At 39.7% G+C, this 25,209-nt stretch overlaps 1 protein-coding gene across 1 annotated transcript in view; it reads left to right on the forward strand.

Annotated features, from left to right (window-relative positions):
* Nucleotides 1–25,209, forward strand: part of MYT1L (myelin transcription factor 1 like) — a 451,852-nt gene that overhangs the window by 399,606 nt on the left and 27,037 nt on the right. The window contains exons 15-16 of the mRNA XM_082250801.1: nucleotides 15,631–15,693; nucleotides 23,842–23,925. Of these exons, the coding sequence (XP_082106927.1) occupies nucleotides 15,631–15,693; nucleotides 23,842–23,925 (147 nt within the window). The remainder of the gene's footprint in view (nucleotides 1–15,630; nucleotides 15,694–23,841; nucleotides 23,926–25,209) is intronic.

Here is a 25,209-nt window from a genome sequence, read left to right on the forward strand (position 1 = left end):
TGACACTTTTGGGGGTACCAGTGACATTACTGCAGTAATCAGTGCTATATATATGCACTGTTACTGTAAAAATTACACTGGCAGGGAAGGGGTTAATTTTATTGGAGAGGGAGGGGTTAATGTATGCCTGGTGCTTACTGACGTGTGGGGGGGAGGTGACTGTGTGAGCCATGCTGAACACTCCGATCTGTCACTCCCTGTCACTTGGGAGATCCGCCCGCTTGTGTTTACACAGGTGGGCGGATCTCCACACTAGATCCCCGACGATCGGGGCAGAGCAGCGGCGATCGCCGCTGCTCCTCCCCTGGCCCGACTCCCGCTGTGAATGAAAACAGCGGGAGCGCGCCTCCGGCGGCGCGCGAGCGCCGCCCACAAGGGGGAGTGTCTGACGACGTAGGTCTACGTCGTCAGACGATAACGAGCCACTTTGCCGCAGTAGTACTACGGTACTCAGTGGCAAAGTGGTTAAGTACAGTAGTGAAGTAGTTCTACTTAGTTACTATACATCTCTGGTAATAATGGCAAACGGGACAAATAGAGGGAGTGAATCTCCCTTATGGGGAAACAGACTAATCAGATGTGACTAGAAGTGAACACAAAAAAATAAAGGATTGGCGGAAAAAAAAAAAAAGTTAAAGAACCACCGGTCTCTATTTGCTTAGCCGGAAGTACCCCTGCGCTATGACATAAATCATATATACAGGTGCATCTCATAAAATTATAAGATAATCAAAAAGGTAATTTATTTCAGTAATTCAATTAAAAAAGTGAAATTCATATATTTTATATAGATGCGTTACACAAAAAGTGATATATTTCAAGCATTTCTTTATTTTAATTTTGATAATTATGGCTTACAGCAAAATTCAGTATCTCAGAAAATTTAAATATTACATACGGCCAATAAAAAAACCACTGCTGAGGTGTTATGGAAGCCCAGGTTTCTTTGATAGCAGTCTTCAATTCCTCTATATTGTTGGGGCTGGTGTCTCTCATCTTCCTCTTGACTATACCCCACACATTCTCTATGGGGTTTAGGGCAGGCAAGTTTGCTGACCAATCAAGCACAGTGATACCATGATCATTAAACAAGGTAATGGAACTTTTCGCAGTGTGGGCAGGTGCCAAGTCCTGCTTGAAAATGAAATCAACATCTCCATAAGCTGGTCAGCAGAAGAAAGCATGAAGTGCTCTGGAATTTCCTGGTAAAGAGCTGCGCTGACTTTGGACTTGATAAAACACAGTGGATCAGCACCAACAGACATGGCTCCCCAAATCATCACAGACTGTGGAAAGTTTTGCATTTCATTTGGAAATCAAGGTCCCAGAGTCTGGAGGAGGAGCTGAGAGGCACATAATCCAAGTTGCATGAGGTCCAGTGTGAAGTTTCCACAGTCAGTGATGATTTGGGGGGCCATGTCATCTGCTGGCATTGGTCCACTGTGTTTTATCAAGTTCAAAGTCAGCACAGCCCTCTACCAGCAAAATTCTAGAGCACTTCATGCTTCCCTCTACTGACCAGCTTTATGGAAATGTTGATTTCATTTTCCAGCAGGACTTGGGTGTATATTCAAGAATCAGAGTAGTGACCCATTTCTCTCTCCCCCCTCCCTAACTCCATAAGAAGTTTGGAGATGTAAAACATATGTTTTAAATAGCTGTGCATAAAAAAAAACTTTTTAAAAAATGGACCCAAAGCTATTATAGTTTCATTTTTGGAAATGTGACGATAAGCATCCAACTGACTTTCAAGGCCCTGAACGTCTTTGGCCTGAAAGTTGCGCTGAAACACTTTTGCCTCATGCTCTCCAGCCCACCATAATTACTTGTTGGCCACACTGAAATATATGGGGATTTCTCTGCCAACCTCATAGCAGCAGAACATGGGATAGAATTGTGCCAGCAATTCAACTTTCAGCTTAAAAGCACTCACTTGGAATTCCTGTAGATATTTTTCAATCACCTTGCTGAAGTCACATATGTAGTATTCACCAACTGGAACCTTGTAACCTAAATTGGGATGTATTACACTAAATACAATCCAGCACCCTAGTACTGCATGGCTGTCTTGCCATCTACTCAGATACAATATTCTTGCTTTTCTTCTATGTTGTACTGAGCTGTCTGAGATTTGAATGTGTAGCGGTAATAGCACTTGAAGCAATAGTGTGAAATTGAATCTTTGCAATATCCAGGGCATCATAAAGCTTTGTGCCTGCTCTTGGCCGCTTCACTCTTCATTTCCATCCATTTTACAACTCCTCATAAAACGTGGCCATTTTTCCATCTGGATTTTACTTTTCTTTAAAGCAACGAGTTTAATGCCCCTTATATCAAGTAAATAAAATGCCCCAGTGTCATGCATAAGGCCTACCATGGCATAACACCTTAGTGAGTGTATTTTATCCTGCAATAAAAGTAATTTGCTGTGCACTGCTGTGAAAATGATCATTATTTATAAGGATAACATATCCTATAATATACAGGATATTCAGCTTTGTTTCATTGTGTTTCATGTCACCCCGTGGTCACATAAATAAAATGCCTTGTATTATATTTGGTGTTTTTTATTTTTATTTATTTATTTATTTTTTTAACTAAACTACAGCATATAGTTTGTTATTTAAAAAGGAACATTAGTCAGAAAATAAGTCCCGTTTTGCAGGTATAGGTATGTAAAACAATAAAAATAAGTGCCTATACTGTTTAAAATCCAGTAATACACTGTCTCACCCTCTTCTGCACATGCTCAGTTGCTCTCTATTTTTTGGCACTGTGCTGAAAACGCCAATCTGCTGACAGTCTAAAGATTTACTGCTGTTCAGGGACTCTTGGCTTTAGCAAAATGGCAGCCTTCAGCAAAAAGAACCTGGAACAATTTTGGAGGCGACTTACAGAACAGTCTAATACTGGTAGCATAAATACTAATGTGGAATGTATGTTCCTTCCTAAAGAACATTTTTTTATATCAAGTTTTTATGAGTACTGGTAAATATTTTTAAGGAAAATAATTTGGGGGGAGGGGGTGTACAGAATAAATGCCCATTTGTAAAATGTCTTTGTGATATTTAAACCAGCGTGGGGAGGCAACATTCAAGATTCAACCTAGATCCCGGACCCTCCAACTATTTCAGCCTTCATTCTCGGTGCAGCTAAATATCTCTTTTTCTGAGGCTGGCTTAGGCATCATGCGAAATATGCTGTTTGTGAAAGGTCAGGTACAAGAGAGCAACAAATGATTGTAAAGCCAAAGAGATTTAGTATACCATTTAAAAATATATAAAAGTAAAAATGCCTCAGAAAAGGGAAAGAGAATTGTCTCAGAAAAGGCAAAATATTTACCAAAAAAAGTATTTTGTGAAGGACTCCCTGATTTAATTTAACTTTTAAGTCCCCGTTCACACTAAGGCGACCTGTGAGGCGACCTGGTCGCCTCACAGGTCGCCTTCCATAGGGAAGCTGCGGACCCGTTCTAATAGGAGCGACACAAGTTGCTCCGACTTAGAAAAAGGGTCCGGAGCTTCTTTGGGGCGACCCAGAGGTGACCGCCATAGACTTCAATGTTATGAAGTCCGTGGCGGCCGCTCCGAGGTCGCGGCGCGCTGCTCGCACCGTGACCTCGGAGGTCGCCCCCCCCCGAGTCGGATCGCCCCTATGTGAACTGGGCCTTAGAGGTTCCTAAGTTCTGCCAACTGCTACCTGTCCAGTGAGAACACTTCATCTGTCATTAAAGAGCTCAATTGGACAGAGGGAGACTGATACGTTAAGGTTTAGACCAGCAGTTAGTTATGTCAAATCCCTAACAACTAAAGTAAAATTAAGGTGTGGATTTCTAGACAATACAGAATATGAACAGATTTCCAAAAAGGCCATATAGTTGGAGGTCCATCTGTCCCAAATGATTTAATGTGGCAAGTGAAACAGTCCAAAAACAATAAAAGAGTATGCCAAACATGAATAGACCACTTCAGAAAAGAGGGTAAAAAAACAAAATTAAATTGGCAGGAAAAGATTGACCCTTAACTGGATGATTGCTAAAATACCATAAAAATGCAGCTCAAAATCTGATATTTTTTATGTCCAGACAAATTTACCTTTGGAGAAAGCCAAAGGATGCCTTTAACCCTTTATCATCCAATAACTATGTTGGGGAATGGCTTATGGTAAGGATTGCCTAGTATGTTTAGCGGATTTGTATAGTTACTGCTCTACGTGATCATGTAACAGCCAAGAATTAAGAGGCCATATAACAGAACCAAATGCACTCTTTGGTACGAATACTATTCCATCACCATATTCCATTTCCTTTCTACATTGCTAAGCAATCCCAACAGTAGTTTATAAACATCAGGATAAAGTCAAATACTCTCCTTGGCCTTTCCAATCACCAGATGTTTGTGAATGGACTGAATGGAATAAGAATAATAATTATTAGTATACAGGATTTATATAGTGCCAACAGTTTGTGCACCGCACAATGTGAGGGCAGACAGTACATTTAAAATACAATTCAATACAGGATGAATTGAATCGTTAGTACAGCAGCTCCGACCAGATCTGACAGTTTTTTCACTCAACCCAGCGAAAAAACTCATAGTATGTACCAGGCTTCAATCATAGGACAGAGGAACAAGGAAAGGGTGGACTCAATTATTGGCCTGCATTCTTCCCATACAAAAACTCTTCAAGGTACAGCAATTAATGGATACATTTTCTTTCATTTCATAACCTTATCTGATAAAGTAATTCATTTATTAAACACTTAACACCATACTAAAAATCACCTATTACTGTTCTCGATGATAAACAATAAATTAAACTCTTATATGTATAAACCTGTTGACTAAAGTGTAACCTTGAGAAGCTTCATGGGAATTATGAATGCACAAAGAGGAAGGAAAGGTTCACAAGTGGATGAAATTAAGCAAATGTATTTGTTTCTATACCTGTAAGAGATTTTATATAGAGTTAACAAAGCCATATAAATAAGTACATTTCTTCCTATTTCCTCTATCTATATTTAAAGGATAAATTCACCTTTTGGAACATGTTACATCCATATTTAGGGTGTAACATGTAACATGTTCCATTACTTTCAGCCCCCCCTCAACCTGTGACTGCAGGGTGGGTTGCTCTCCCCGCACCCACTGTCACTTTTCAAAATCGGTGCAGATCACATCATTCATTCACAAGAATCTGTGAATGAGAAAACTACAAGTCCCATCTGCCACTGCCATAGACGGCTTGTAGTTTTCAATGGATTGCAAGAGTGTTGTTGAGGACCCTCGTAGTCCATTCACTATTTTAAAACATTAGAAAAATGTAACAGAAATATCTACTGTTCAGAAATTGAACTGTATTTCCACTTCTTTTACCCCTTAAAGATTAGGGAACTTTTCTTCCTAAAGAATAAAGCACAATGCCACCACACAAAGCATTCCAAAAATCAGTGTGATTGAAGACTGGTCTGACTCCTTATTGCAGGGGCCTCCAAACTCTGGCCCTCCAGTTGTTCAGGAACTACAATTCCCACCATGCCTAGTCATGTCTGTGAATGTCAGAGTTTTACAATGCCTCATTGGACGTGTAGTATAGCAACAGCTGGAAGGCCATCATCTGGAGATCCCTGCCTTATTGGGTCTTTTATTATATTGTTAGCAGTTTCCATAGTTATTTCCTGCCCATGGATAGTAACTGTAGGTATGGGTTCTTTGGAAAAAGGTGCATGCTAAAGTAAAAGTAAATTAAATAGTGCTGTGATATCTGCCTTTCTTCTCCAATAATATTTATGAAGGTTTTAAGTTTCTGTCAGACAAGAGTTTCACAGCTTCATGTGAGTGATTTGCAGCTCCACACAGACAGTGGCAACGAGGGAAAAGGCAGATTACAATTAGCTTGAAAATGCTGCCATTTTTAAGCCCTGCATGACACTACTCTGAGAGTGCTGAGCATGATAATGTAACAGTGGGTCTGTATTTTAACATATGCAGCGCACACAATAAAAACAGAGACATTGTGAGCACGCAGAGGGAAACACTGAGTCTGTCCCCCAAAATTAGGAACACTTAGCAATTATCTTTCCCCACCATGAAAGAAAAGAATCTCTTCTTAAAAATTATTGGTTGGAAAATTACTTGATTGTCGTTTTAGAAGGCTATGCATAATTATTTAGCAGTTAAAATTCAGCGACAATGCAAAAGCAAGCTAAGCAGCCTGACCATTACGTATTGACAAATTCCACCATCCCCCTACTTATTATAGAGCGGGGCAATGTCTTATGTGTGTCAGACACTAGTTCCTAATTGCACTGTGGTGATTATAGGCTCTGCGTGGGAAATGGTGATATAATGAAGCACGTGCTGGTTTATGACGATAATGGCAAGAATGATAATCAATACATGAATTTAGAAGGCATGGCAGATATCATATTGAGCACATGTTGTGATTATGAGAGTAGATCACATGCCAAAGGAGTTAAATGCAGGATTTCCATAAAGCGAGGTATAGTACACTCCTGTTGTAACTATGGGCTTTATGTATTGACAAAGGGATTCTTTAATTAAAGTCAGTTACAAGGCTGTGACAGACTGAATACATGTTACTGATATCAACATCATTTTTGCATTGACTTTTTATTTTGATTCAGACTGAATTTTTGGTTTGTATTTGGGAGTTAACATTTAAAATTACCATAGTCTTTTGTCTGACAATGTTGTTGTACAGCAGAAAATAAAGCAAAAAAATATTTTTCACAAATTTTACATTTTTAGGTTCCACTTACAAAAAATGAGTTAATGCCCGCTATGCCTCTTCAGCCAATATCTGATAAACAGAAAGAATGTATACTGGTGCGCTCAAAAAAATGTGTGTAAACATACATATAAAATATAAACAATCATGTAAGATATAAACAATAATAAACATATTATTGCGGTGAAAATCATAAAATGAATGTCCATAGAGTGTATAATGGTGCGCTAATGTCTATGCGTGCGTGGTGATGATGCAGTAGCCGCATCATCACCAAGCACGGTCAGCACTGCAGACGGCCGTGCACACTCGTAAATGCTGGTCATTTTTTCATCGAATTTATAATTAGGGATCGACTAATTATTGGCAAAGCTGATATATCAAGGGCCGATATGCACTTTCCCTGAAATATCGGAATCGGCCCCAGAGGTTACTGATATTGCCGAAATTTTGGGAAAGTGCTTCTACCGGAGTGATGCCTACAGCTAGAGGCATCACTCCGGTACCGGTGTCCATAGCTGAGAAGCCGCTTGGCTGTCATTACAAAGAGCGGGAGGGAACGTCCCCCCCCTCCCGCCGCCTTCCACGGCTTGCCCGGGTCTCCTGTCCCACCGGGAGACCTGAGCAACCAGCCTGCACGGCCACCGAAGAGAAGACCTGATCAAAGCCGCATTTGGCTCTGATTGGGTCTCCATGTAAAAACCCGGAAGAGATGTCATGACATCACTTCCGGGTATTCGCCGCCAAATTCAAAAAAATGACAGCATTTAAAACAGCCAAACTTGGCGTTTTGAATGCTTTTAAGTGCAGAGGAGGAGTTTGGGGTCTTTTAGACCCCCAGATGCCTCCACAAGAGTACCTATCATAAAAAAAATAAATACAAAAAAATGCTTTTTTAATGTACGAAAATATCGGCCAATATCGGCCATTACCGATATGCGATGACCAAAATATCGGTATTGGCAATAAAAAAACGATATCTGTCGATCACTATTTATAATAACGCAGCACACCAAATAAGAGATTCTATGATCCTTGGGGCCAATTCCATCCAGGTGTTCACGATTAACACATCATTTGATTAGTGGTCTTTGGTTCTGCAATACTTGGAACATATGGAGTATATTAAGCAGGAGATTGCCATTCCATAAAGAGATTCTACTATCTACTGGGGCCAGTTCATCCTGGGGCTCATGATATACATGCTATCCTAACATCAGTTTATGGTAAGCAGCCACCTTATCCTCGTGTGTGGACACTGTGGGGTTGCATGCAGCACTAAACATCGCAGGTGGTGTGGATTCATCCAGTATCAAAGAATCCTTTGCTGGTTTAAATCATTAATGCAACAGTGACTTTATTTTTGTGCACTTTCAGGGCACCATGCATGTTTTTTCTTTGCACTTGTGACGCTATATGGACATTAATTTTATGATTTTCCCCACAGTAATTTTTTCATTATTGTTTATATCTTACATGATTGTTTATATTTTATATGTATGTGTACACATATTTTTTTGAACGCACCAGTATACACTCTTTCACCTTATAATTTCTCCCACAGTTCAGGGAGTTTTAGGTGCTGCCATTTTGTTGAGTTAGCGCATATTTTTCACCCATTACTTCATATCTGACAAACATCTGGCATAAAATATAAAAAAAATGTATATAAAATATGCCTGGACATATGTGCTCCTGGTCCCTTGCTCAGGCATAGAGAGAAGGCTTTGACATGTAAAGGTACAAGCTAGCGCCTTGTGGTGCCTGCTCTGTTGGACTGGCCTAAACATGGTTATTGGGGTATTTAAAAAAAAAAATAGTAAATAGTATATTATTGCACAGAGAAGCCCTGAACCTCCTTTACTGGGGTCTCCTACTGGCGCTCTTGGCTCCTCCACTTCTGTGTGTGCCACCAAAGCAAGCCACTTGCTATGTTGGCAAACTACCAAGCTGGGCTGCTCAGCTCCACCCCCCACTCCCCTCTTACAGGATTTGATGGACAGCAGCAGGAGCCAATGGCTCCCACTGCTGCCTCTGTGTCCTAGTTTGAATCTATTCATGTTTCTGCCTTTAACCACTTAAGCCCCGGAGGATTTGGCTGCTAAAAGACCAGGGGGTTTTTTGCGATTTTTTACTGTATGACTTTAACGGACAATTGCGCGGTCTTGCGACACTGTACCTAAACGAATTTGACGTCCTTTTTTTCCCACAAACAGAGCTTTCTTTTGGTGGTATTTGATCACCTGTGCGATTTTTTGATCATGCGCTATAAACAAAAAAAGAGCGTCAATTTTGCAAAAATAACAATATTTTTCACATTTTTTTATATGAAATTCCCCAAAAAAAATGTAAAAATCAAAATTTTTTAACATTTTCGGCCAATTTGTTTTATGCTACATATGTTTGGTAAAAAAAAAATCGCAAAAAGCGTATTTTGATTGGTTTGCGCAAAAAATATCGCATTTACTAACAAAGGGAAAGATTTTTGTCATTTTTGGTGTTTTTTTTTTAACGCATAATGGCGGCGATCTGCGATTTTTTTTCGGTACTGCGACATTGCGGCGGACAGATCGGACCCTTGACTGACATTTTTGACACTTTTGGGGGTACCAGTGACATTACTGCAGTAATCAGTGCTATACATATGCACTGTTACTGCAAAAATGACACTGGCAGGGAAGGGGTTAACTTTATTGGACAGGGAGAGGTTAAGTGTGTCCTAGGGGCGTGCTTTCTACTGTGCAGGGACATTGCTATTGGTGTAAAAACAAAGATCAACGGTTCTACATAGTAGAACCGTCTGATCTTCATTTTTACACCAGGGAGAATGACGGGCGGCTTGTTTACATAAGCCGCTCCGCCTTTCTCCCTTCACAGGAGCGATCGTAGTGTGAGCGGCGGACATCGAGTCCGCCGGTCACATGCACTGACTTGTCTGTGAACGAGCCGCGGCGGGCGCGCGCCTCGGCGGGCGCGCGACCGCCCGCAATTGGCTCGCAAGTCAGTGACAGGCGAGTGACGTACCGATACGTCACTCTGCCTGGCCAGGGCTGACCGCCGCAGTATATAGTCGTGCGGCGGTCGGCAACCGGTTAACTGAAGTTATAGGTGTGCTTAGTCTATTGCTTTAGGGTGTGCAAGCTACAGCTGTAACACGTGTGTGTGTCTACATATAAATAAACCCCAGCACATTGATCTCCCTGCCGGCATAGTAAAAGAGAAGTGAGTAAACACTTATTTTATGACAGAGCCAGTAAAAGGGAGATCTTTCCCATCTTCTTGTGCTGGCACACAGAACAATAATGCTAATGCACATGGGGTGATTAGGGTGTGCCCAGGCACATCCGACACATCCAGCACACCCTGTGTGCACACCTATGACTGAAGCCATGATGAAAGGAGAGTGTTTACTGGCCCCCAAAATGCATTGAATGCCTTTAATGCAAACCAATAAATGAATTCGGGCTCTTCTATCATTTGGTGTGTCTCTCCTTCCATTGGTACATGTTTTTTTCTGGTAATCTGCTGGGTACCCACTAGAGGGTTCCACTGTCTGTTGCAAGCAGCCTAACCTTAGTCAGTGAGCTCTCTGAATGTGTTTTTTTACTCTCACTACCTTATATAACCTAAGAATAAAGGCCCACCACCTCTTGCAGATAGAATTCAATGTTGGTGCTAATTATAACATTTGGAGCACAAAGTTATGTGGATCCAGCCCAGATGCAGTGTGGTATTGGATAGAGTTTACATCTTCAAATATTCCCTAGGGAAGTGATGGCAAACCTTGGCACTCCAGATGTTTTGGAACTACATTTCCCATGAGGCTAAGCTACACTGTAGAGTGCATGAGCATCATGGGAAATGTAGTTCCAAAACAGCTGAGGTGCCAAGGTTCGCCATCACTGCCCTAGGGGGATGATGCGACGCAACCAGAACAAAAATTCAGAAAAAGCATGTAAATAGGGTTGAGGATTTCTATATACATGCCAATTGTTGCATCTACTTAGATTTTCCAGGGGGCTTTTTTTGTTTCCTTGTTCCTGCATGTGAATATATAGGGGATGGGAGGCACCTTCTGAGTCCTATACACAGTCAATTTAATGAAGAACGACCAACATATTGGTAATTCTCCTCTCCTTGCTCTCCGAATGAAGTTTGATATGTGAAACTGGTTGAGAATGGAGACTGGTGTGAATAAGTAAAGTGGAGCCCCTGGACTAATTGATACATGCTTTGTATAGAGTAAGGGGCTACCTTAAAAACTCCAGCAGTCCCATCTGAGCATTTACAATGGGATGCTTCACGTAAGGGTTGTGGCGCTTTTTAATCTCTTTGACAGCATTAAAAAAATGGTGCATGCTCTATTTGCAATCCCTATCAATGTTAATCATATGTTAATGGGGGGGGGGGGGGGGTCTGCTAACTTACCTAGGGCCACATTCTAGATACAAGGAGTGTACATAAAAAAGAGAGAAGTCTGCCATTGCTCATCACCTTTTAGAATAAAAGTGTAAAGACTTGCAAATCTAAAGCCAACTTACTAAAAAGAACACCAAAGTGCAGAGTTTTGTTTTACCATCTTTGTGAGCCCCTCTTGGATTCCTGGGCCCCCATATTTCCACCCATTCTGCCCTCAATGTAATCTGCCACTGATCTCACCCCCAGATCACGTCATATCAAAGCAAGCCAAAGCTGAAAGCAGAGTGCCGAAACAGACCACAGTGTTGATTTACAAAAACTGGAAGTGCAAAATATGATGCAACTCTTCAGCAAAACCAATCAGCTTCCAGGTTTTATTGTCAAAGTTTAATTGAACAAGATGAAGTTAGAAGCTGATTGGTTACTATGCACATCTGCACCAGATTCTGAGTGCTCCAGTTTTAGTAAACCAAACCCAGTCTGACCACTCTGCATCGTACATCTGGAATTGACAACTAGAGTAGAGCAAAAGGTTGCCCTACTCTGCTAGCAGTTTGGTTCTAGGTGTACAGACCCAGAGTGAGTGGGCTGTGAATTACACAGTGTAATATTCCAACAACAAAATCTGACAGCCAGCATCATGACGTGTGGATGAAATGTATACTGCCCCTCGCAGCATTGCTGTCCTAAGTCAAAGACATAGGGATGTTGAGAATAATTCAAAGCTCAAAAGGTTGGGAGGCATTCCAGTGTCTAGGACTGGTCACACATGTCTGCTATTATATCACACTACTATCACATGACTAGTTTTCATAGGTTTCCATTGTTTTTTGCTGGGTTTTCATTGAGGGTAGCTGTGCATGACCTCCTCTGCAGCTTGTCCTTGGAAAGCCACATTGCTGCATGAAACACAATGAAATGACTGTGGTGTCTTCTATTACTTGATGGTGGCTGGGAACATATTGTAACCTACAAAATAGGTGCTATACTTAGAACAGCCATTAACACCAACAATTAGCATGTTCAGATTTGAGAAATACAAACTTCTCTACAGATCGGGTTCATATTCATCTGCAAGACATGTAACACTTTTCATCCAGAAAAAACGTGCAATCTTACACTGGGAGCAAACCAAAGCTTGCATGTCCCTCTTGCTTATGTCATCTGTATTTCAGCTAATTATCGCTTCAGATTATTTGCATAAGAAAACTTGTGAAATGAATATCTCGGAGGGAATACTTAGCCAGTGTTGTTACATATGATCTGGTGTTTAGCGATAACACCTCCCCAGCCCCCAAATGTGACGTGCCACAATTATTTTCTGCTTATTTATGTATCTGATAAATTGACAGCTGGTTTTCTGCAATTATGGATTATATAACAAATAACATTTTGGTAGACCAACGCTGCCATCATGTGGCGAAGATTATAATTGCCTATCCTGACAGTATACTCTATGTATTCACACTCAATGATTTCAAAGTGTATATATATATATATATATATATATATATATATATAAATATATATATATTTTTTTTTTTAAAGAAGCTGTGTACAACATGTAAACTTATTTTGTATTGCCAAGCAACAGTGATTTTAGATTAATTTACTAGTATGGCAATTCTAAGGCTAGGTTCACGCCTATGCAGTTGGTCCATTTTCCATATGTGTTTTGCGGTGTGTCTTGCATTTTTGCACCTGCGTTTTTCCTTTTGCGTTTTGAATTTTTGTATTCGCCGAAAAAAAAATTTTGCAGGACAGTATGGAAAGTCTGTTTTTAGTGGGAGGTGTTTGCAGTAAAGCATTGTCAAAAATTCAAGCCTCAAAACGCAGCAGAAACGTGGGTAAAAATGTGGGCAAAACACAGGACACATGCAGCACTTGCGTTTTGCATGCGGGCCTATTAAAATGTATTGGGCCAAAAATGCAAAATGCTGCGGAGAAAGAAGTCCCAGACCCTTTCTAAAAAACGGGCCCGCAGGAACCACATAGATGTGAATGTTACCCATAGGAAATCACATTAAATGGCTTGCACTGCATTTCTGCAAAATGAAAGCCGCACTAGAAACTGCGATAGTTTGAACCTAGCCTAAGAAAGTTGTTTATCCATTCTAGTATATCGGTCATATACAGCAAATCATTTCCTGTGTTTAAAAGTGCACCCGTAACTACTGGTTTATAGCACAGAAAGATCAGAAATATAGAGAGAATGATCGTGTTTTTATACAACAATGTCTTGCCTATCAGCTGTTATCAGTGTTTTTAGACCCCAAGGAATGGTGCTGTTAGATTTTGGTGTAGCACTGGTATATCTCAAAAAGTTACAGATACCATATATGGTAAGTACGGTGCCACAGGGGTTCATTCAACATTAGGGATTAGTTCATGAGCTTATTTTAGTTTATGATAAGTCCTATCTGATGTGAAGCATAGCTCTTGAGAGATGTCAAGATTATCAGGTGTAAACACAAAAAACATCCAAAATAGCAAAACTGCTCTAAAAAACAAAAATGACTAATATTTGAAAATACATAAAAATAATGCTAGTATTAATTGCATTAATAATACAGCAACAATAAAGTAATCAGTAGGCAAACACACACACACACACACAGTCAATGTTGTGCCTTGATCCAGCTAGTTACTGGATTTGTACAATATCAGAGGATAAAATGTATCTTCTTCACTTGAAATATATATACTTTTTATGTTATCATCTATAATAATAGCATTACATGACAGTAAGTGTACAGCAGAGAAGATGTTTTAAGACATCATCCCTTTTTCCAGCTCAGCTGTAGTCTCCAAGTCCCAGGACAGCACTTTTTATCCATGTGACTTTGCAGTTTGGCCAATTGCTTTACTGAGGCTTAATAGCAACTGTGTGCAATTTCCTTGGTTGGTCTTCCAGAGGAATCAATGGCTAATCACTGATGAAATCAATGAGTTACCATCTGCAAAATATATGCCAGAGGAAATAGAAGGAATAAGGAGTGGATAAACAAACCAAGAAGTATGGAGGAAGCCAGTCATATAGTAGAATTAACATATGTCTAAACCCAGAAAGAAACATTTTATTTATTGCATCTTACCTGCCTTTAGACATAGTGGCTGCATTCGTTTTATTTTCTCAAGCTCAGTGGATTTTCTGCAAGTACAGAGATATATGTTGATCCTGGTAGAAAGACAGGGGATAATTTAATAAAACTGAATGCAAAATCTGGTGCAGCTCTGCACAGGAACCAATCAGCTTCCAGGTTTTTTTTATTATTTTTTTTGTCAAAGCGCACAGTTTTACAAAACCCAGGACCCCGTATTCACTATATCTGGTCTCCCACAGTGTAAAAAGCTTATAAAAGGAAAACTAAAGAAACCAACACATTTAAGGACTGATAAGTTGCAATATATTACATTTTTGGTTTCAGGTTTAGAGATACAATAAAGTAGGAAGATTACAGCGGAATTCCATGTATGGCAATTTTTACATAGTTACATTGGTCCTGACTGGAACAATTTAGGTATGTACTGTATGTGCATTGTGCAATATCTACAGGATGAAGCTGGAATCACTGAAGTAGGCATCCCCACTACGGTGATTGCTGCTAGATTTCTATTCTCATGCTGAACAGCTTCCCTGCTGCTTACAGACCACAGAAGCTCACCCACTCAGCATAGACACCATTCAGAGGACACTTTCCTTTTTCTCAATAAATGCTTCTCCACCTCAATCAGAGAATACTTTGCATTCATCGAGAAAATGCAAAGTGTTCTCTAAATGGCACCCATTGGTACAGGACCTGGAAGCTAGAGGAGATCATCATAGTAGTGGTGTCTACTTCAGTGATTTCCCATAGGTATGGCACAAACATACTTGCTTTGGTCTGAGCTGCACCAATGTAATTATGTAAAAATTGCCATGCCTGGAATTTACCATTGAGGAAAGTGGGCAGCTTAGATTGAAAGATCATTGTAAAATACAACCATTAGTACACGTAATTGGGCATGAAACTGTTGCATAGCTGACATAGTAAGTTGACACCAGAGGTGACAATAGGGGGCAACAAATAGTATGGTAGTAATATGTGTAAATAAAAGTTATGTTCTATATCACATGGGTTGGATATGCAAGAATGAAATATATCAATGTCCACATTTTTTATAACTAGAGATTCCCACAAGAGAAAAATAAAATAAAAAGAACCCTTTATATATACAATTATCATTCTTGTTTCATTGATAGACAAAATGAGAAAACAAGTTTACTTGTCAGCTTTTTGTAGGAAAATATCACTCCTCATTACGCCAACCCCCTTTTAAATATCCTGTGTTCTGATCATTTCCTGTTTGCATTTTAAACCTTCCTAATTATGCTGTTATACATTCTAAAACATCAACATCTGTCATTTCTGTAAAGCCATTCTGTACTGCAATGGCTAAAATACATGTAATTCATTTTAGGTGTCCAACTCCTGGGTGTGATGGCTCTGGGCATATAACAGGAAACTATGCTTCCCATAGAAGGTAGGTAGACACTGGCTTTCATCAGTTCTAGAAATAAAAAGGTCTAGTTAAATCAAAGTCTAGTCTTTGGCATTTTTTCATGTTGAAAAGAGATTTTTGAGCTATAAGAAATATATAAACATTTATGCGGCGTGTACATAATCATATTACAGCATTAAAAAAAAGGCATATTTACATGATATCATCATTCCCGTATAGAACTAAAGAATATGGAGTTTACTCCTGCTTTAAGGGTTTATAGGTAAACGTAGGGCAATAAGTCCAATTTGCCCCTGAGGCCAACCGTGCTTTCCAATAACCGTCCAAACTATTTGTAGCAAGGATATAATCTATGTTAAACCGTATGTATAGTCTGTATACAAATCTTCTGAGCTTGTTAGCTCTTGTCAGTGTAAGATTATCTCAATAATAGGTGCATCTTACGTGATAGGAGAGGTAAGCTTAGAATTGTATTTCTGTCTAATCTCCAAACAGCCTGCAGTATTTTATTAAATAGCTTCTTGGAGCAGACCTGTGTAGAAGCACTGCTAAGACTATGGTTGCTTTCAGGGCCGTCTTTAGTATTGATTGGACCCTGGGCAAATATTTTCTTGGGCCCTACCAAATGCACTTATCAACTATTTGTGGGCAGTGGCTCTGGGCCCAACAACAATGGCTGGACCCGGGGCAGCTGCCCCTTTTGACCTGTGTTAAAGACGGCCCTGGTTGCTTTTATAATATTGAGAATACTGAATATAAAAGTTGTCTAGATCATTTAACAATGTAATAATGACCTCCACACAGTAATCAATAAATAGAGATCTGTCCAGACAACCACGATCTATAGGCTGCACTGCAATACCCAGCCACCCCCTGCTAGGAACATAAATGCATTAAAGTGTAAGAAATAAAGCTGGAGTAGAGGTGGAGCTGATTTCCAAAGAAATTAAACTCCAGGCAGATAGAAAAGTCATAAATGAACTCTTTGGTGACCAGATGTCATCAATACCTAGATGTACAGGTCAAGCTTAGCAGCATTAACTGGACAATCACTCTGTGATTGATTCACCCACCTAAGTCATTTTTATTTTTTTTAAAGACATTGCTTTAATAAAGAACCCTTCCCTGTTTTTTTATTAATGGGTGATATTATTATAATTATATATATATATATATATATATATATATATATATATATATATATATATATATATATATATACATACAGTCAGGTCCATAAATATTGGGACATCAACTTAATTCTAATCTTTTTGGCTCTATACACCACCACAATGGATTTGAAATGAAACAAACAAGATTTGCTTTAACTGCAGACTTTCAGCTTTAATTTGAGGGTATTTATCCAATCCAATATTTGTATCCAAATCAGGTGAAAGGTGTAGGATTACAACAGTTTGTATATGTGCCTCCCACTTTTTAAGGGACCAAAAGTAATGGGACAATTGGCTGCTCAGCGGTTCCATGGCCAGGTGTGTGTTATTCCCTCATTATCCCATTTACAAGGCGCAGATAAACGGTCCAGAGTTAATTTCAAGTGTGCTATTTGCATTTGGAATCTGTTGCTGTCAACTCTCTATATGAGATCCAAAGAGCTGTCACTATCAGTGAAGCAAGCCATCATTAGGCTGAAAAAAACAAAACATACCCATCAGAGAGATAGCAAAAACATTAGGTGTGGCAAAATCAACTGTTTGGAACATCCTTAACAAGAAAGAACACACTGGTGAGCTCAGCAACACCAAAAGACCCGGAAGGCCACGGAAAAAAACTGTGGTGGATGACCGAATAATTTTTTCCCTGGTGAAGAAAACACCCTTCACAACAGTTGGCCAGATCAAGAACACTCTCCAGGAGGTCGGTGTATGTGTGTCAAAGTCAACAATCAAGAGAAGACTTCACCAGAGTGAATACAGAGGGTTCACCACAAGATGAAAACCATTGGTGAGCCTCAAAAACAGGAAGGCCAGATTAGAGTTTGCCAAACAACATCTAAAAAAGCCTTCACAGTTCTGGAACAACATCCTATGGACAGATGAGACCAATATCAACTTGTACCAGAGTGATGGGAAGAGAAGAGTATGGAGAAGGAAAGGAACTGCTCATGATCCAAAGCATACCACCTCATCAGTGAAGCATGGTGGTGGTAGTGTCATGGCGTGGGCATGTATGTCTGCCAATGGAACTGGTTCTCTTGTATTTATTGATGATGTGACTGCTGACAAAAGCAGCAGGATAAATTCTGAAGTGTTTCGGGCAATATTATCTGCTCATATTCAGCCAAATGCTTCAGACGGCGATTCACAGTGCAGATGGACAATGACCCAAAGCATACTGCGAAAGCAACCAAAGAGTTTTTTAAGGGAAAGAAGTGGAATGTTATGCAATGGTCAATTCAATCACCGCATTTCCCTTGCTGAAGACAAAACTAAAGGGAAAATGCCCCAAGAACAAGCAGGAACTGAAGACAGTTGCAGTAGAGACCTGGCAGAGCATCACCAGGGATGAAACCCCGCGTCTGGTGATGTCTATGCATCCCAGACTTCAGGCTGTAATTGACTGGAAAGGATTTGCAACCAAGTATTAAAAAGTGAAAGTTTGATTTATGATTGTTAATCTGTCCCATTACTTTTGGCCCCTAAAAAGTGGGAGGCACATATACAAACTGTTGTAATTGCTACAACATTCACCTGATTTGGATGTAAATACCCTCAGATTAAAGCTGAAAGTCTGCAGTTAAAGCACATCTTGTGTGTTTCATTTTAAATCCATTGTGGTGATGTATAGAGCCAAAAAGATTATAATTGTGTCAATGTCCCAATATTTATGGACCTGACTGTATATATATATATACATATATACATATATATATATATATACAGAAATTACTCTTTGCTACAATGTAAAGTAGTGAGTGTTCAGCTTGTATAACAGTGTAAATTTGCTGTCTCCTCAAAATAACTCAACACACAGCCATTAATGTCTAAACCGCTGGCAACAAAATTGAGATCACCCCTAAGTAAAATAGTCCAAATTGGGCCCAAAGTGTCAATATTTTTTGTGGCCAGCATTATTTTCCAGCACTGCCTTAACCCTCTTGGGCATGGAGTTCACCAGAGCTTCACAGATTGCCACTGGAGTCCTCTTGCACTCCTCCATGATGACATCACAGAGCTGGTAGATGTTGGAGACCTTGAGCTCCTCCACGTTCTGTTTGAGGATGCCCTACAGATGCTCAATAGAGTTTAGGTCATGGGACATTCTTGGCCAGTCCATGACCTTTACCCTCAGCTTTTTTAGCAAGGCAGTGGTCATCTTGGAGATTTGGGGGCGTTATCATGTTGGAATACTGCCCTGCGGTCCTGTCTCTGAAGGCAGGGGATCATGCTCTGCTTCAGTATTTCATAATACATGTTGGCATTCATGGTTCCCTCAATGACACCATCTGAACCAAATTAGTTTGACAAATTTGATGCAGTGTGCGGCGTATGGTCTGAGCACTGAGAGGCTGACCCACCACCCCTTCAACCTCTGCAGCAATGCTGGCAGCACTCTTACGTCTATTTCCAAAAGACAGCCTCTGGATATGATGCTGAGCACATGCACTTAACTTCTTTGGTCGACCACAGCGAGGCCTGTTCTGAGTGTAACCTATCCTGTTAAACCGCTGAATGGTCTTGGTCACCGTACTGCAGCTCAGTTTAAGGGTCTTAATTTAGAGCAACAATTCTTTTTTTCATATCCTCAGAGAGTTGTTTGCCATGATTTGCCATGTTGAAATTTCAGTGACCAGTATAAGAGAGTGAGAGCAATAACACCAAATTTAACATACCTGCTCCCCATTCACACCTGAGACCTTGTGACACTAACGAGTCACATGAGGAAGGAAAATGGCTGATTGGGCCCAATTTGGACATTTTCACTTATGGGTTTTCTCACTTTTGTTTCCAGTGGTTTAGACAATAATGGCTGTGTTTTGAGTTATTTTGACGGGACAGCAAATGTACACTGTTATACAAGCTGTACACTCACAACTTTACATTGTAGCAAAGTAATTTCTTCAGTGTTGTCACATGAAAAGATATAATAAACTATTTACAAAAATGTGAGGGGTGTACTCACTTTTGTGAGATACTGTATATATATATATATATATATATATATATATATATATATATATATGTGTGTGTTATACAAACACACATTCACACACACTTATATACACATTAATTAGGTAGTTATTTTTGTTCTAAATACTGTAATTGTACCTGACAATTACAATTTCAAATAAATGCACCCTGCCACTTTCAGGCTGCAGTAGCAACTACAGTGCCACTGGCAGACTGAAGGCTTAGTTTGGCAATGCTGCATAAGGTCACTAGTGATCACATGATCAAGTACCACTCTGATTGGTACCTGTTTGTTAATGGGGACTTGAGCTGTTGGTGACAGCTGGCTTTGAGAGCTAATCACTGTGCAATGTGATGGCTAGCTCTCAAGGTAAGAACATTTATTATGTACTGTATATTCAGTACAGGGCAACAGTAATATAGGAATAGTGGGCTTAAAGGGCTTAATGACGTTTAGTAATTATTAAAAATCATTTAAAATGTACATTGACAGGAGGAGAGCAGGGTGAATAGAAGGATGATGTCTTAATTTATTCCAAAAAGCAAAATAGCAGTAACAAGACTTTTGCACTAGTATTTTTTCTTCCAATAATTTCACAAATTGCACTGAGATTGTTCCAGGCATTGGGCTATCTTTATGAAAAATGGAACAGTATAGAATAATAACAGTGTCTGTAGAAGTCAATTTGATTTTGGCCTTCATTCCCAAACTAAATAAAACAAACATTCTGTTTGGTTGCATATAGGTAAAATCTCCATTCTTCTTAATTCTAATTTCAATATTTTAGTCCCATTACAGAGATCCACTTGGTATAAATCTAACCTGTTAATTTCATAGCAAATTGGGCACTAGGTCCCTAAGTAAAGTGTACTGATTCTTTGTGCCTCCCAGGGCCAGATTTCCATCATTCACCCCTATAGGCACAAGGCTGCTGTGCCCAATAGTAGAAATATATAGATATAGATGAGTTATGACAGAAAGCAACCACATGCACATGTCTGCCTCCTTTTTTTTTTTTTACCTTTTTTGTACAATCATAGACTACGTCTGTCCCAAGCATGTTTAAATCCACTTACTGTTGATTGACTTACTACCCCTGTTAAATATCTACTCCAAGTACCAACTACTCTTGTGGTGAAATAATACTTTCTAAAGGTTAATAATCGAAAATTGTAAAAGTGCGCCACCAGGTGGCGGCCAACTGGGCGCGCCTATACCATACAAGCGTGCCACATCCTGATAATTAAATTGAACTAGAGGAAGGAAACATGGACTTTAACTGCACCAGTATGTAAAATTAATTATTTTACATACTGGTGCCGTTAAAGTCTATGTTTCCTTCCTCTAATTCAATTTCTTTCTAAAGGTTAGTTTTGAACTCCCCACCTGCCAGTTTGAAGTAAATAGCCCTGGTATAAACTGTCTAGTATCTGGCCTGGTACCTCCTCTGTTCAGGAAAAGGCAGATCCAGTACAAACATGGCTAGCTTCAGCAAGATTTCACCACATGCTGCCTCTTTGGTAGTGAAAGTGAATGGGGAAGTGTGGTTAAGGATACTTATATTGAGCAGGAAAAAGGAAAGAGAAGATGCCACAGGTTACTTTCATACTGACTGCTCCTCTTTTTGTAAATATAATCATTGCATATCAATTTGAAATTAGGCTGCTTACTGTGTATTAAAGTAAGTGTCTAAAGCTGAACTCCAAGGAAAAAAGATTGCACAGTACAGTGGGTCCCCCGTCAACAATACAAGGGTTATCTGACTATTCTGCCTAGGAGATAATGAATAAGATGATACACTTACCTTTTTTCTTGCTCCCTCAGTAGATGACATTCTCCTCTGCTTTCCAGCATTTTGGAATGTGGAAGGGCCTTCAGGGTCCTCCCGTATAATATGCAGAACTGCTGGTTCTGCAATGTACGTGATGACGTTACAGTGGGTCCCCCTTCAACAATACAAGGGTTATCTAACTATTCTGCCGTGGAGATAAGGAATAAGGTGATATGCTTACCTTATTTCTTGCTCCTTCAATAGCTGACATTCTGCACCGCTGTCTGGCACTCTGGAATGTGGATAAGCCCTCGGTGTCCTTCCGTATAATATGTAGAACTGCAGCTTCCACAATGTACGTGATGACCTTACATTGGTTGGGAGAGGAAAGAGGCTTAGGCCTCCTCTCACATGAAAAGGAGAAAGCCTAAGAGAATGAGAAATTCGATAGGTACAGTATATTGCATTATACATCCTCTGTTTGGCAGAATGAGCACCCTTGCAGTAACCTGGGGACGGGGACCCACAGTAAGGGTAAATCATTTTTTCCCCCAGAGTCCAGCTTTAAAAATAGGAATCATAATGCTCAGATTTGCATCTCGTTGACTAAAGTTGGGGTCCATTTATAAAAAAAAATTGGGTAGTTATTTGTCTAATGAATCTAAAAATACAATCGTTCTATGCGAATTGAGCAAAAACAAATGTTCTATAGACATTATGGCAACTAAATATAGATGCGGAACATTGGAAAAACCTATTTTTTATCAATAAGATAAGAATAGATTTAAACATTAATTAATGGAACCACAGTAATCAGTAATTATATACAGTATTAGAACTTATTTTTTTTTTTTTTTTTAAAGAATGAATTATATATATTAAATATATATTTTCCTTCAAAGAAAAATGAAAGTTCAAGTTTAGTTAAAAACATTTTTTTTTTAGCTACAACTTTAAATATATTACTTACCTGTAATGTACCACAACGTGCAGGCTTCTGGATTCTGTTGAAGTCTTCACGATAGGACTACTCTGTCCTCTTCTAGCTTCTGAACATCAGTCGTTGTGGGGGGTCACCTGCTTCAGTCTCAGCTTCCCTAATGAAAATCTGATGGGGATACTACTCCTCCTACCTTCCCTCCATTGAGAAAAGTTATTTCACTGCTTACACTGGCAGTAACAAGATCTGTGAATGGAGAAGGGAATTCTGTAACTGATCAGTCTCCCCCCCATTCACAAATAACTTTACAGGCAGTGTAAGCAGTAAATTAACTTTTCTCAATGGAGAAGGGGCATGTCTATGTCAGATCATCTTTAGTGCAGCTGAGTCTGGAGACCCTCAGCTGTTACCCCCACAGCGTTGGAAGTTCAGCAGCAGAAGTAGGACAGAATAGCCTTGTAGTGAAAATTTCTTCAGAATCCAACAGCCTGCCCATTAACCTTACCTTACCTTTTACAGGTAAGTAATGTAACTAAAGCTGTAGAGTAAAACATATTTTTAGCCTAAATTCAGCTTTAAAAGACAATTGGGTTGATTTACTAAAGGCAAATAGACTGTGCACTTTGCAAAGTGCAGTTGCGCGCTGCAAGTGCAGTTACTCCAGAGCTTAGTAAATGAGGTAAAGCTTCATTTTGCAAAGAATACCCAATCATGTGCAATAAGAACTAAAAAAAAAAAGAGCATTTTTCTTGCACATGATTGGATGATGGAAGTCAGTAGAGCTTCTGCTCATTTACTAAGCTATGGTGCAACTGCACTTTGCAAAGTGCACAGTCTATTGCCTTTAGTAAATAAATCAACCTCAATATAAAAACAAAGAAGAAAACAGGTCCATTGATGAAGTAAAATAACTGAGTAACAACAAACTAATAAGAACATCTGGCCTTGAGGCTACACATGCATATCTGTGTTTTCAATAACTTGCTGTAAAAAAAGCAAGAACACACACATAGCCGATAAATGTGTGACCGCATGGCTAGGAGACCACAGACAGGTGTTGGGCGGGCATATCTGCACTTACATTAGTTCAGAATGTTCAGACAATATCCCATTTGACAACAAGCATTTTTTTCAGACTGGAGAATGCTGAGTGGAGAATTCAGCGATACAGGTAAAAGTACACAAATAAGGTAAAAATTACATAGAGGAAATAATATTTTAATGCTGCTACATTTATTCCTAAAAATATTTATTGAAAGGTGGAATTTCCCTTTAATGACTCTTTAGTGAATATTTGTACCTACCCCAGCCTTTCAGGTTGCCCAAGAGCAAAGAAAAGTGGAATTAAGATAGCACAAAGCAAAGAAGACAAAGAAGACCAAGAGCCAATCAGGTCAGTCCGGGTTAAGGTCACTGTACAGTGATCATTGGAAGATGTTACATTGGTAATGTAGGGGATATTTGTGAAACTTTGGATTTGACCCATATGGAAAGTGTAGGATGGCTAGGCAGGCAACGCTGTAGAAAAAAAAAGAGAATATAGAGCATTCTTTAAATGACTGTGCTATAAAACAGTATTTAAATTAGGGATCAATGGAGCGAGATATGTGAATACTCCATGTAAACACTGGAATTGATTTTCTTAAGGAATAGACACTGTTCACAAAACAAAGTAAATGTTTACTGAGCTTTGTAAATTACCGTAAGTGAAGCTTTTTTAATCCCCAGGCACACTGCTCATTTAACCCCGGTGCTAGGGGCTTCAGCCTTTAGCCCCAACTGGGGAACAGGTACCACATCCAGCCCCACTGCCAGCAGCCTGTTAAACTCTATTAAAGTTTAGAGCTGCTGTGGCTGGAACTGTGCAATGCACCTAGTGGTACTTATGTTTAGTGCAGTATACGCCCAGGGACAAATGCGTGGAACACAAGAAGTCTGTGTTTTGGGCATTCGTCCCTGTGCACACACTACCCTAAACAGAAGTACCACTGAATGCACCATCCAGCCCCATCCAGCCACAGCAGCTGTTTATAAGACTGCAGCTGGGCTGGAGGGTTCACCTGTGCCCTCTGCCTGTGGCTAAATGCCAGAGCCCCATGTACTAGTGTTAAATGTCCACTGTGCGTCCACTGGGGCTCTAAAGTGACATTATAGCTGGGAACATTTTTTTTATAAAAGGGCCCCAGAAAAAGAAGACAGAGGGTACTCATTCTGATTGTTGCTTAACACCTGATATTTCTTGGAGTCGTGAATGCCTATATAACCCTCTTTTGGGGAGTTTGAGAATTGGCCTTCCCCAAACAGGATATTGCACTAAACCTGAAGGAAAATAAATCATGACCTTTGCTAAGTGTGGTTTTATAATAAAGTTGACAGAGCCTCCACCCAGGACAGGGCCTCTGTGAAGATTATTCCATAATCTAGTCAAAGTAATTGGGAGCAGAAGAACTACTGCAACCAGCATTTAACGTTAATCATGATTACCTAAATGCACACCAGTACAGAAATTATACAAGCTTTATAAAAGAAGAGATTACAAACAGTACATATATCCAATGTACAAACAGGTATTATCAGAAGAAGGCCCAATAGGAGTCGAATTGGAATTGTGCCCATACACCCAAGTATATTTAATTATTAATAGAGATACCTCCTGATGAATGTCGCAGCAAAGTCT

This window comes from Pelophylax lessonae (genome assembly GCF_965119305.1).
Source record: "Pelophylax lessonae genome assembly, chromosome: 3".
Taxonomy (NCBI): domain Eukaryota; kingdom Metazoa; phylum Chordata; class Amphibia; order Anura; family Ranidae; genus Pelophylax; species Pelophylax lessonae.